At 50.4% G+C, this 12975-nt stretch overlaps 2 protein-coding genes across 2 annotated transcripts; one reads left to right on the top strand and one right to left on the bottom strand.

Moving 5' to 3' along the window:
- The first annotated feature begins 3171 nt into the window (after positions 1 to 3171).
- Snx22 (sorting nexin 22) lies at positions 3172 to 6195 on the top strand. Its single transcript, XM_021206616.2, has 7 exons — positions 3172 to 3267; positions 3618 to 3701; positions 4076 to 4180; positions 4636 to 4730; positions 5057 to 5089; positions 5287 to 5354; positions 5649 to 6195. Exons 1-7 carry the CDS (start codon positions 3193 to 3195, stop codon positions 5765 to 5767), a joined length of 579 nt encoding a protein of 192 aa, XP_021062275.1. The 5' UTR covers positions 3172 to 3192; the 3' UTR covers positions 5768 to 6195.
- A 56-nt stretch (positions 6196 to 6251) lies between these two features.
- Positions 6252 to 12243, bottom strand: Ppib (peptidylprolyl isomerase B). The gene is made up of 5 exons (XM_021206615.2): positions 12017 to 12243; positions 10809 to 10922; positions 9463 to 9556; positions 7260 to 7444; positions 6252 to 6595 (listed from the first exon to the last, which is right to left on the bottom strand). Exons 1-5 carry the CDS (start codon positions 12149 to 12151, stop codon positions 6473 to 6475), a joined length of 651 nt encoding a protein of 216 aa, XP_021062274.1. The 5' UTR covers positions 12152 to 12243; the 3' UTR covers positions 6252 to 6472.
- Between the last annotated feature and the right edge of the window lie 732 nt (positions 12244 to 12975).

Genomic DNA, 12975 nt, shown 5'->3' with positions numbered 1-12975 from the left:
TTAAAACCAGCCTGGTCTACAGAGTGAGTTCCAGGACAGCTAGGGCTACACAGAGAAACTTTGTCTCAAAAACACCAACCAAACAAAAATAACAACACAAGAAAACTAAAGGTGGAGAGTTAAGTTTGATGGTTGGGAGCACTGGCTGTTCTCCCAAAGGGTCCATCCAGGTCAATTCTCACACTCATATGGCAACCCACAGCTGTCTATAAGTCCAGCTCTGGGCATCTGAGACATATACATGCAGGCAAACACCTGCATATACACATAAACAAAGTAAATGTTTTAAAAAGCCAACCATGTGAACATCATCTCCCATAAATTTGTATGGTACAAAGGTACTATAAATACATAGTATATAGTATAAATACATAGTACAGCGTAGCAGGAGTGTGTTTAGGGCTAATAAACACAAGTTGTTGGAAATTCTGTTATAATCCCAAGCCAAAATGAACTAATTCAGTTTCTCTTTTCGAGACAAGGTTTCATTAAGTAACCCTAGCTGGGTATATATACCAGGTTGACCCATGTGAGAGAAAATTTCTTCCATCACAGGTAGCTAAATCTGCTGAGGGCCAATAGTCTATAAACCCCTCCAGCTTAGGTGGCACCATCCAGTGTGGGCTGGACCCTCCTACATCAATCAATCAGTAGTCAAGAACACTCAGACAGGAGCGCGGATAGCAGCATGTTTTTAATGAGGGTTCCTCTTCCCAGATGACTCTAGCTGTGTGAAGTTGACAAAGAACAAGCAGGCCGCAAACCTACATGCTGCTGCACATGAATGGCATAAGAGCTGGGCAGTGGTGGCTCACTCCTTTAATCCCAGCACTCTGAGTTTGAGGCCAGCCTGGTCTACAGAGTGAGTTCCAGAACAGCCAGGGCTACACAGAGAAATCTTGTCTAAAAGAACAACAATGAACCAATTGGGCTGGAGAGATGGCTTAGGGGTTAAGAGCACTGATTGCTCTTCTAGAGGTTCTGAGTTCAATTCCCAGCAACCACATGGTGGCTCACAACCATCTGTAATAAGATCTGACGCCCTCTTCTGGTGTGTCTGAAGACAGCTACAGTGTACTCATTTAAATAAAATAAAAATTAACAAAACAAAACAAAAACCAAGCAACCAAAAAAACTGTACAGCAATTCATTCACGATAATCTCAAATTACAGCTGAGGCATTTCGGATAATGGTATTGTTGCCAAATTTTTAAGACACCCACATTCAGTTACATAACTGGGAACCAGAACCATTAGGAGCCCCCTCTCTCTCTTCTTCTCTTCTCTTTCTCTGTCTCTCTGTGTGTCTGTCTGTCTCTGTCTCTGTCTTTCCCTGTGTGTGCGGAGTTATTAGAGTGACTTACAGGCTGTGGCTCAGTTAGCCAACAATGACTGTCTATTAACAGAAAGTCCAGGAATCCAGTAGGTGTAGCGTCCACGAGGCCGGATGTCTCAGCTGCTCTTTAGTGTGTGTTTGGATCCCACTGGCGGCTGTAACACCAGTGAAGGAAAGCCTAGCAGGATCTGACCCTGACAGTGAGTGAAGGCAGGCAGGGGTGAAGTCAAAACTTCTTTCTTCCCTATGCTTCACAGAGGCTGCCGTGAGAAGGTGTGGCCCATATTCAGGGTGGGTCTTCCTTCCTACCTCAGATGATCCTGTTACCAAAACTCCCTCACCAGTATGCCCAGTTTGTTTTGTTTTGTTTTGTTTTTTTGGTTTTTTGTTTGTTTTTTGTTAACTCTACCTGTAGTCATGTTGGCAATTCAGAATCGCCATCACACACTCACACATGACCCAATTTGAGACCAGAACACTTGGCTATTGAACTACTGAATGGTCCCACTTCACCTAGAGCTGAGAGAGGAGTGTAGGGCTGAGGTAGAAATGAAAGCCATTTCTGTGTTTACACATGAAGTGATCGTTCTGTCTAGAATTCTTACTATAGCCGGGCCGGCACACATCTTTAATCCCAGCACTTGGGAGGCAGAGGCAGGCAGATCTCTGAGTTAGAGGCCAGCCTGGTTTAAAAATGGAGTCTCAGGAGAGCAAGGGCTACACAGAGAAAACTTATCTACACATTTAGAAAAACCAAACCCAAGATAAACAATGAGCCAACCAAAAATTCTACTACCGTCTAAAGAAGACCAGCAGGGCAGATGAGAGCAGCTGGGGCCACGGCCCTGGCTTCCCACAGTTCCTCTTCTTTACACACATTTCTGTACCTACTTCTTATTATCTGTCCATCACCATCCATCCATCCCAGCTGAACTAGCCCATAAGGAAGCCACTACTGAGTCCTGGCTGAGTTGCACAAGCTGACTTTGAATTCCTGGTTTCAAACAATTCTCTTGCCTCAGCCTCATTAATAAGTGGAACCCTGGCCTGTGCCGCCCAGCCTCAATCAGTTTTTATACTTGTGTTACCTGTTTAACAGCTGTGCAGAAACTCCACACCGTTCTTGATATCCAGGCCATTTGATTTTCAGTGCTGAGCCTGGGTTTTTAAACTGCCTCTTCCCCATACACTAGCTTGAAGCAAATTAGGCATGCTAAGGTAGGAAGGATGGATGGGTGGAAGGGTGGATGGAATAAATGAATGGTCTGTAGGTGCTCATCAAAGCTAGAATGGATCCCAGCCTCACCCCGGCACTGTCTTTTTTGGAGTCTTCAGGTGGTGCTACCAGGGACCACATGAAAGAAAGGTTGGGGTGGCCAGGTTGTCTAAGAACAAGGGTGTTCCTAAGCGGAAGCCCAGGCCTGAAACCCACTGTGCCTTCCTCTGTCACCTTAGCATCCAGGACATTCAACAAAGACCAGGTGAAATTTTAGAGAGATCGGGTAAAAATTTAGCTCGGCTGACTACCTAGCAAGCAGTGGATATTAGGGAAATGTTTGACAAATGGGTGACCCTGCTGAGGGCTCCTTCACTTGCCTGGCGACTCAAGGTGTTATCTTCTGGCCTCAGGACTTTAGTGAGACAGGGAACACCCTGGGCGTGGCGAGGGCGGGCTCCCGTATCAGAGGGTGGAGCCTGGAGCTGAAAAATCCAGAGAGTGGGGCGGGGCCTACGGCCCGGGGGCAGGGCCTGGAGCCCGAGGGCGGGTCAGCCTCTTCGGGCTGCTTGGCTGCTCCAGGGAGTTCGGGAACCCTAGCGCTCGATCCCGGAGAGGCTGCACCCGGGTCGGGGCGCGGATGCTGGAAGTTCACATTCCCTCGGTGGGGCCCGAGGCCGAAGGGCCCAGGCAGAGTCCAGAGAAAGGCCACATGGTGAGCAAATGGACGAAGAGTGTGTGCGGGGATCTACCGATTATCTTCGCGACCAGCGCAAAAGGGACCCAGAATTCAGGGCTAGTACATTCATCGCAAAGGTTCGGGGTTACTTGGCTTTGCCAGTCCCTTGGACAATGGTTTAGGCTCTTGAGGGGTCGCTTGGAGAAGAGGGGAGGGCCCGTCACCCTTTTCTTTCAGGTGTGTGTGTGGGGTTCGGAAGGGGTTTCCCTGATGGTGGCACGCCAAGTCGTCTTTGTGCCTTTCAAACACCAGAAATTGGGCGCGTCTCGCAGCGCGGGTCCTACTGCATCCTTTAGACCCGCCGTCTGCACTCTTCCGCCCGCCAGGTGTTCCAAGTGGAGGTGCTGTACAGCGGACGCAGACACACCGTGCCGCGGCGCTACAGCGAGTTCCACTCTCTACACAAGCGGGTGAGATGTAGCGGGCTACCCACCGATCTGGCTCCAGGCCAGGTTCCTCGGTGGCATGAGAAAGAGCTCTGATCCCAGCTTCTGGATGGCCACCCCCATTACTGTCCCAACCCCACCCCCCGGAGGGTGCAGATCATAAACGACTCTCCCAGGGCTGCAGGGCCCCTCGCGGGGAGGACGCAATGGCTAGAGCCCAGCTCAGACTGACCTTGTCCGTGTGCGTCCTTTCCACTCTCTGGCTTGTCACTTCTGTCCCAACCACCTCTTGCCAGCTGTCCCAGGTTGAAGCTTAGAGAGGACTCGGGAAAGCCCTCAGCTAGATGCGGTGGGCTTGGGTCCTTTGCTGGGAACTCACCTCGGTAACTGATGTACAGATCAAGAAACGGTACAAAGTGCCTGACTTTCCCTCAAAACGCCTGCCCAACTGGAGGACCAGAGGATTGGAACAGCGCCGGCAGGGCTTGGAGACCTACATCCAGGTATGCACGGGGCACACTTGGTTGCCCCTAAGCCTGGGGAACCAGGGGAGACCCAGTTAGAGATGTGGGAGTGTGTGGGGCCCACAACTTGGGGTTGTTACTCAGTATCTCAGGTTCTATTTGTCCAAATGAGTACGAACTTTTCTATCTGGGTTATTGAAAGTTTTGAATAATCCAACAAATAGATTCTTCACCCCTAGGGTGTTTTCTTCATGAGGTGTGTGTGGACTCATTCCTCTAACAGTGATAGTTATTTGACTAGCCTGCCCACTTTGTGGTGCCAGTCTTTGCGGTTCATTCCTTAGGATGGCTCTGAGTTTGGTCTAATACTTGTTTCCACTGCTTTGAAATTCTTAATTATTTTGGAAGAAATGTCCTAAAAAATTTTGTAACGGCTTATGCAATTAGTAGCTGGATCTTATCTGACTGCAGACTTTCTCTGTCTTCTTCTCCAGGGCATCCTGTACCTGAATCAGGATGTGCCCAAGGAGTTACTGGAATTCTTGAGACTTAGACACTTCCCTACAGACTCCAAGACCAGCAGCTGGAGGTAAGGATAGCCCTGCTCGGGTGGCAAGGCCCTCTGCTGCAAAGGGGTCCTTTAGGATAAGCTTTTTTCCTTTTCCAATGCACTGGGCCCTGGCCTGGTTCTGATTCACTGCTTCCCTCATCACCTTTCTTGACTTGGACCAGGGGCTGGTTTTTGGTGGACAGTTTTGGCTTTGGTTACTCTAACTGCCTGGCCTGGCCTCCACCTCCGGAACTGGGCTTGTTACAAAATAGAAGCAACAGTCCCTTGGGCGATTGTGTCTCCACCCTCTCTTCACCATCCCCCCTGGGTATCCTCAAGCAACTTAGTGTTTCTCTTCTTTTCAGCACCCTGGGGGAATTCCTGCCTAGTGACACCAGGCAAGTCAAAGTCCTGCCCTAAAGGCCTGCTGACCCCTAGTGGTTACGTGCTAGGAGGCAGGCCAGCAGCCTGTTAGCCAGTCCCTTCCTTTTCCTTTGTGGGTTCCTGCGGATTTTGGTCCTCAGTGTCCATCCCATGAGCCTTTGCGTCACCACCTCTCCACTCTCACCGTTCACAACTCTTCTTTGTCACACAGCTCCCAGCTGCATCAGCGGCCGGTCATTGGCTTCTGTATGGATCCCTACGTTTGCACCCCTTCCCCAGGTGAGACCGAGTTCCCATCAGCAACTCCCTCCTGTCCTCTGGGGGTTACCACCTGCTGCTCCTGTAACTGGCAGCTTGCTTTGTAACTCTGGTAGAAGCTAGTGCAATACAGATGGCTCACCAGGTCTCTGTTCTCCTGGGGCCTGTCTTCAAAAGCTAATATGAATAGATGTGGAAGAGAGAAAGCCACCATTCTGGGTAGATGGCTGAGCCTGTGGGCAGCTCAGAGTGCTGCAAGCTCAAGGCCAAGTGTATCATACACTAGCTCCTTCTCCTTCACTTTCTCCCCAACAGAACCTCTCCCAGAAATGGTGGTGGACGGTGTGCTCCAGGGTCTCTATGGCTTCAGCACCAGCCCGGCACCAGCCCAGCCAGAGGCTAACTGTCATCCTGCTCCATTACTAATGCCCTGACTAGCCCAGGGTTTGGGCCACCTTTCAGGACCGCTATGTGCCTCGGTCCCAGGAGTTCCATATAGGAAACTGGGTCTTCCCTTGGACTAGACTCGGGTGTAACTGGCCAAGGCTCAGGTGTGCCCACCCCCACTCAAAGCTCTGAGCCTGGTTTGCACTGAAAGCTGTAGCTGGTAGAACTCAAGACTCTTAAAAGCCCAGGGGTCATGGCAAAGTCAAGCTTCAGAAAAAGGTGTGAGGTAATTTCAGAGGTAGGCTGAGAAGAGTCAGGTGTATTTTCTAGCCCAGCCCGACAGGTGTAAGCTTAGGATGAGGCACAGGAGCGAGCTAGACAGTCTCTGTCTGGTGACAGTGGGTGGGTTGCATGTACAGGCTTAGGCAGGAACCCAGGGAAGGAACATGCATCCATCAGCACAGAAGAGTCCCCCACGGGGACACACACTCAGGACAGGTGCTATATACACCCCCAAACACAGCCCACACCCAAGTTATAAAAAAAACCAACCCACTTTATTGATCAGCATTGGTAGGAGTTTTTTCTATAAAAATCAGGCCTGTGGAATGTGAGGGGCGAGGTCACCCCATCAGATGGAAGCACTAGGGCCAGGGTGGCACAGAACCTTGTGACTGGCTACCTTCGCCTGTGTGGGTATCGACAGGACCCACACAGACAGCTGCTTAGAGGGATGAGGGCCCCTAGGCCCTCTACTCCTTGGCAATGGCGAAGGGTTTCTCCACTTCAATCTTGCCGCAGTCGGCAATGATGACATCCTTCAGCGGCTTGTCCCGGCTGTCTGTCTTGGTGCTCTCCACCTTCCGTACCACATCCTAGAGAGGACAGGCAGGAGAGGAGAGGTTGAGCAGGGGGTCAAGAGGCACACTCCTGGGGGAGAGCCCCAGCGAGTGGCTTAGGAGTGCTGAGCCCTACATGGGGTGAACACAAAACATGATGCTGGATCTAACACTGCTCAGACCTGAGTCTGAACATCCCTGTCTCAATGAGCGACCAAACGGGACCCCGCAGCTGGACAAACTCAACAAGGTCTTGGATGGGTTGTCTGGGGCCTAGGACTTAAGAGCTTTGGGGGCACGGAGATGCAGGCTAGGTATCACACATTTTTGCTCTGATTGTGGTGCTGGGGATTAGCTCAGGGCCGCAAGCATTCCAGGTTAAGCCTCTCACAGAGCCGGCCACATGGGCACTCTCAAACGTGGTCTCAGGTTGTCCAGCCTAGCCTCTTGACTCCCAAGTTCAAGTGATCCTCTAGCCTCAGCCTCCTGAAAGCTAGGCATGTGCGAGGCACCTAGTCAGGCTGTTTATTCTAACACTCCCCACCTCTAAGCCAGGTTAGGAAGAACCGGTGCTGCTGATCTGTCTGTATTTGTGGCTTAGGCGCCTTTGGGGAAAAGATTTCCTACTTGAAACCCTTGCCCGTTCCAGATGGATCCTTGGTAAGGACTGCCGAGGTTTAACCTCCACATCTAAACTTACCATGCCCTCTAGAACTTTGCCGAAAACCACATGCTTGCCATCCAGCCAGGAGGTCTTGACTGTGGTTATGAAGAACTGTGAGCCATTGGTGTCTTTGCCTGCATTGGCCATGCTCACCCATCCAGGCCCGTAGTGCTTCAGCTTGAAGTTCTCGTCTGGGAAGCGCTCACCATAGATGCTCTTTCCTAGGACAAGACCAAGCAGGTCAGGGAGGTGGGCTGACCCCGAACAGCAGGTGCCTGGGCGAGGATCTGTCCTTGTTAGGCTGGGCTTGAGTGGCAAACAAGAACAGATGGACAGCCTTCCTGTCTTCTACCTGAGCTGTCAGGACCAAGACCACCTGGGGTATGAGGCCAGGCTGGGGGCGTCGGTGTAGACTCCTTCAGAAAAGGGCTGCTGTAACCAACCAGATTACCTTCCCAAGGTTACAAGACAGGTGCAGCTGCAGGGGGGGGGGGGATTGGTTGGGGGAGGAAAAGTAGGAAATAGAGCTCCTATTTGTTTTTTAAGAGGCAAAAGCCTCTTACCAAGGAACATGAAATAAAAGATGCCCATGAACCGTTGTCATTGTGTGGGGTACTGGTCCAGGGTCATGACAGTGATCACAGAGCCTCACGTCCTTTCCAAGATCCTGGTTGCAAAGTTGGTTTCCCCATTACCCACCAACAGACTGCTGGGCGTGAGAACACTAGCACAGAAGCAGCCATCCTCTCAGGCTGGTGAGAAGACCTGGCACGCACAGGGACCTGCTGCCAGGCATGGAGCCCACAGGGTGGAAGAGGGAAACTAACTCTAGCATGCGTGCAATGGTGTGCGCCAGCTAACCCATACAGCTTACATACATGCGGCCTGGTATGATGGGGAATGACATGAGGAGTTCCAGGCCAGTGACACACAGTGACTAACTTCCTTTGCTCTCAGCTCACTAATGCTCATCCCACAGCTCCTCAGGATGCCTCAGGTCAGGGACTGACCAGGAGAGGTGGCTGACTGTGCAGCCTCTGGGGAGGCAGTAAACCAAGATTAGATTAGTAGGGTGAGGTGGCCTGTTTCCTGCAAAGGCTCCTGGCTGGATACTGACTTCTATTTGACTTCCATCCTTGGGAATCTTAGTTAACCATGGGACTGCAACTGCCCCTGTTCCAAAAAGTCCAATCTAAAGCCTTAGTTTCATTCTCATCCTCAAGACACAAGGAGCTCCAAGACATACAAACAAACACCCTGAAAGTTGTCTTTTACCCTTTATGATGGTAAACATAAACCCCACTTACTCTATCACAGAGCTCCTGTCCAGCTGCAAACCCCACTTACTCTATCACAGAGCCCCCGTCCAGCTGCTTTGCAAATGGTTACGCTTCATGCCTACCTTTTTTTGTTTGTTTGTTTAAATTTTTTTCTGAGATGGTTTCTGTTTAGCCCTGGCTGTCCTGGAACTCACTTTGTAGACCGGTCTGGAGTCAAACTCAGAGATCCATCTGTCTCTGCCACTGCATGTGCCACCACACTGGCTTTTATCTTTAAGTGTGTGGGTATTTTACATACATATATGTTTGTGTACCACACATAGGCATGAGGAGACCAGAGGAGGGTGTCAGATACCCTGGAACTGTAATTACAAACAGTTGTGAGTCAACAGGTGGGAATGGAGGCCAGGACCCCTGCCTCTGCAAATACTCTCTACCAGGGTCTTTTCTCTAAAATTGACCGGACTGGCCTTGAAGTTATTCTGGAACCTTCTGTCTTAACCTGAGCACAGAGGTTACGGGCACACACCACTACACTTGCCTTCAGTTCTCTACCTTTACTTACGTGTGTGGTTTGCTCGCGCACAAATGTGTATGGGCGCGCGTGATCACGCCACAGTGCATGCGTAGTGGTCAGAGGACACTTACTTTGCAGAAGTCAGTTCTCTTTCTTCTAATGTTTGAGACCCAGGAAACAAAGTCATCGGCCTTGGCCTCAAGTTCCTTTACCCATCTTTCTGACCCTTCAAGTTTATGTGCATGTGTGTACACAATCAACAGATTGTGTGGTGCACTCTACAGACTTGTTAATTGCACTGGGTTCCCCTTTCAAAGAAGGGTACAGCTAGTTTCAGTGCAGGAGAAAAGCTGGCCTCTAGAGCAGGTGAGAAAGATGCCTGGCCACTCCACCTTGGACACTACAATGTCAAGACGCTTCTGCTCAGAGGGCCTGAAGTTACCTCCTGTGCCATCTCCCCTGGTGAAGTCTCCGCCCTGGATCATGAAGTCCTTGATGACACGATGGAACTTGCTGTTTTTGTAGCCAAATCCTTTCTGAGAGAAAGAAGACAGGAAGGGAGAATGAGGCAAGAAGCGGATGGCAGACAGGCCTGCACAGCCTCGCCCACAGCGCTTTCTGGTAGAAATGCAGCATTTAATGTACCAAGCGAGGGACCAGTCACTGCAGGCCAACTCGAAGCATACAGATCTGGGGGTGGGGGGAGCAGATCCCTCTACAGTTCTTGAATGATGTAACCCAGGCCATGAAATGCCATTTTCCCTCTGTGTTCTCTTAAGAACAAATCTGAGGTCTGGGGATATATCTCAGCTGGCATTGTTTGTCCTAGCAGGAACACAATCCTGGGTTCCACCCTTAGCACGGTATAAGTTGAGTGTGGTGGTGTGTGCCTGTGATCCCAGCACTCATGAGGTAGAGGCAGGCATAATTAGAGGCTCAAGGTCACCCCTGGCTACAATCAGGTTTAAGGTCAGCCAGGGGCTGCATAAAACTGTCTCAGAAAAAAACAAAATAAAATAGATAAGTTAAAATACAGACTTCATTAAACAAAATATATGTCCCCTTAAAATTCCTTGTCATATTCTTGGGTCAAGTCCCTTGGACCCTTTTATTCTTTTTAAAAACTGATAATTCGGCTATGTGTGTAGCGGCACAAGCCTTTAATCCCAGCAATTAGGAATTAGGCAGGTTCTAGGCTAGCCTGATCTACAGAGCAAGTTCTAGGACAACCAGAGTTAACTAACTCACTCCCCACCCCCCCACCCCCTCAAAAAAAGCTCTTATTCCAAAACTAGTCATATCACATGGTCTAAGAACATTCAAATAATAACTCAAAAAAAAAATTAGATGTTAAAGATTACTCTTTAAACATTACAGCCACACAGTACCACGTTTGTCTATGTTCTAACACAAAACCACGTTAACACCTCAGCAGCTGCCATACCATTTGGCACAGACAACTCTGAAGCTGCCAGTTTTAGCACTGTGGATTATTATTTTATTATGACTAGCTGTAGGAAGCAGCAGAGGTTGGAAGAACCAGCCCAATCTCTGGGCAGTGCCAAACTGTGGGCAACTGAGGCTCCGAGTAAGTCACCGCAGCTCCAGGGCCTTCTCCAGAATTAAAGACTGGACCCATTTATTCCCACTTAATATACAAAAATATCTCCTCCCCAGGGAAGTGAGCTAGTGAAGTCTGTCTACTGCTCCACAGGGGCCACACTCTGAAGCCCCAGCTGCTCCCATCCCACTGTGTGGGGTTAGCCTACCTTTGTACCGGCCACTTACCTCTCCTGTAGCTAAGGCTACAAAATTATCCACTGTTTTTGGAACAGTCTTTCCAAAGAGTCCAAAGACCACTCGTCCTACAGATTCATCTCCAATTTGTAAATCAAAGTATACCTAAGGAAAGTGAAGAGCACAGACTTAGCCTTCACAGGGGCCTTGGTAGAGAAGGGCCTGAGGACTCACCCCGTGAGTGAGAACAAAGCCTAAAGCTGTGGCTGAGTCGGGCAAAACCTTTGTACAAATCCAACAAACAGGCTGGAGAAATGGCTCAGCTGTTGAGAACATCTGCTGCTTTCCCAGACCCCAGAGCTTCTGTTCTCAGCACCTAGACGGTGGCTACAACCATCTGTACACCTATGAAAGCTCTGGTTGTCTACAATCCCAGTACTGTACTAGGGAGTACTAAATGGCGGGCCACAGCAGACAAACGGTCCACCACTGAGCAAGTAATTAATCTTGCTAAAGTGTAATCTCCCCCAAGTAGCTGGGAGTAATATATGCCACAGCACTTGGACTGCTGCATTACCTTCCACCCCAAGAAATGATTACAGTCTGTCCTTATGGCTTAGGGGAAAATTCGGTGGCGGTCAAGCCTGAAGACCAGAGACCAACGTGATGGAAGTAGAGAATCAACTCCTACAAACTGTCCTCTGACCTCTACAGTTGCACTGTGGTACTCACGTCCCTCTCTCTACTAAGTAAATAATGTAACATTTTTAAAAGTTTTCGTTCTCAAGACTACAGAATAGCAATCTGTGTCTTTCAATGACTCCAGATTATAGAAACAAACATTAAAGGGGGGGGGGAATACACAAGGAGATACACTGTGCTTCCAAATTTAACTATATTTACTGTGTGTGCTGCAAAACACACTAAAGTGGAGCGATCATAGTAAAAGAAGATTCAGCAATTCTGATCCATCACCATTTCCCGGCAACGCAGGGGATGTGCAAAGGGACCGTCCTGAGGATGTCCGTGCTGGCCGAAGCTGGGCATCCTGGGTCAGGGCGGGGGTCTGGGGGAGTCTGGGTTACTCTCTAGTTTGAGTAGACTGGGCGAGCCTGGCTTCAAGAGATCAAAGTCGACCCAAGGAAGAGCTGACCAAGAACAAGGACGCTCAGGTCGGAACTACTGGGCCAGACCCGCTCCGGCTTAAGCCGGACCGAAGGCGGCGGAAGGCAGGCCTCGCTGGTGAGGGGAGCCCAGACCTTGACTGTGACTTTAGGTCCCTTCTTCTTATCGTTGGCCACGGAGGGTCCGGGCAGCAAAAGGAAGACGACGGAGCCCACGATGAGGGCGGCGGCTAAGAGCACCTTCATATTGCGCTCCGAGAGGCGCAGCATCCACCAGCAGCAGCAAGAGCGGTCGGGCAGCCCGGACCGGAAAAGGGTGTGGACGCGCAGCGTGCGCGTTGCCGCCCGGGCGTGGGGTGGACCCGGGGCCGCGGGCGGTCTCGCAGCGCCAGGAGCGCGCCACGTTCTCCCTGCGCAGCGACGCTGAGTGGTAGGCGCCGCCGCGGGCGGGGCTGCGGGTGGCTGCCACGTTACAGCCCTCTGATTGGGTAAGTCAAGGCGGTGCGCGAAGGCGGCGTTGGGATTGGCCTCAGAAAGACAGACTACGCACCCCAGCGTGCCTTGCGACCCGACCTGCCCATCCAGCTTTCAGACGTTTGTTAAGGCGTGCAAAGGCCAGTCACTGCCAAATTAGGAGGTGGTCTTCAAAACACTGGACACACATAACCTTAGCTCTAGGGGTTGAATGTAGCAGTTGAGCGTTACAGCATAGCCTTCTATATCTGCTATAATGCCTTGCTTGGGGACCGGGAGTAGTGGCTCACACCCGTCATCTCAGCACTGGGCAGGGTGAAATAGAATGGTAACAAGTTCGAGGCCAGCCTGGGCTACAGAGTGACTACTAGTTCTTTTTTGGGCTAGAGTGAGACCTTGTCTTAAAACGAACACGACCAGTTACGGTTGCACGTCTCTTTAATCCCAGCACCTTGGAGGAAGCAGCAGAAAGATTTCTGAGTTTAAGGCAGCTTCCATGTAGTTAGTTTCTGGTTAGCAAATGTAACATAGTAAAACCTATGCCTGAGAACAAAAAAGGGGTGGCGTCCAGTGGTGAAGAGATGGCTCAGGGCTGGTGAGATGGCTCAGTGGGTAAGAGC

The sequence above is a fragment of the Mus pahari genome, chromosome 10 (genome assembly GCF_900095145.1).
Source record: "Mus pahari chromosome 10, PAHARI_EIJ_v1.1, whole genome shotgun sequence".
Lineage (NCBI taxonomy): Eukaryota > Metazoa > Chordata > Mammalia > Rodentia > Muridae > Mus > Mus pahari.
This window is presented reverse-complemented; position numbering and strand designations above follow the sequence as displayed.

Coding starts and splice junctions, on each gene's coding strand:
- Snx22 (XM_021206616.2), top strand. CDS start 3,193: ATGCTGGAAGTTCACATTCCCTCGGTGGGGCCCGAGGCCGAAGGGCCC. Junction 3,702..4,075: donor TCCACTCTCTACACAAGCGG/GTGAGATGTAGC, acceptor ACTGATGTACAG/ATCAAGAAACGGTACAAAGT. Junction 4,731..5,056: donor TCCAAGACCAGCAGCTGGAG/GTAAGGATAGCC, acceptor TCTTCTTTTCAG/CACCCTGGGGGAATTCCTGC.
- Ppib (XM_021206615.2), bottom strand. CDS start 12,151: ATGCTGCGCCTCTCGGAGCGCAATATGAAGGTGCTCTTAGCCGCCGCC. Junction 10,923..12,016: donor GACCTAAAGTCACAGTCAAG/GTCTGGGCTCCC, acceptor CACTTTCCTTAG/GTATACTTTGATTTACAAAT. Junction 7,445..9,462: donor CAGGGGAGATGGCACAGGAG/GTAACTTCAGGC, acceptor GTCTTGTCCTAG/GAAAGAGCATCTATGGTGAG.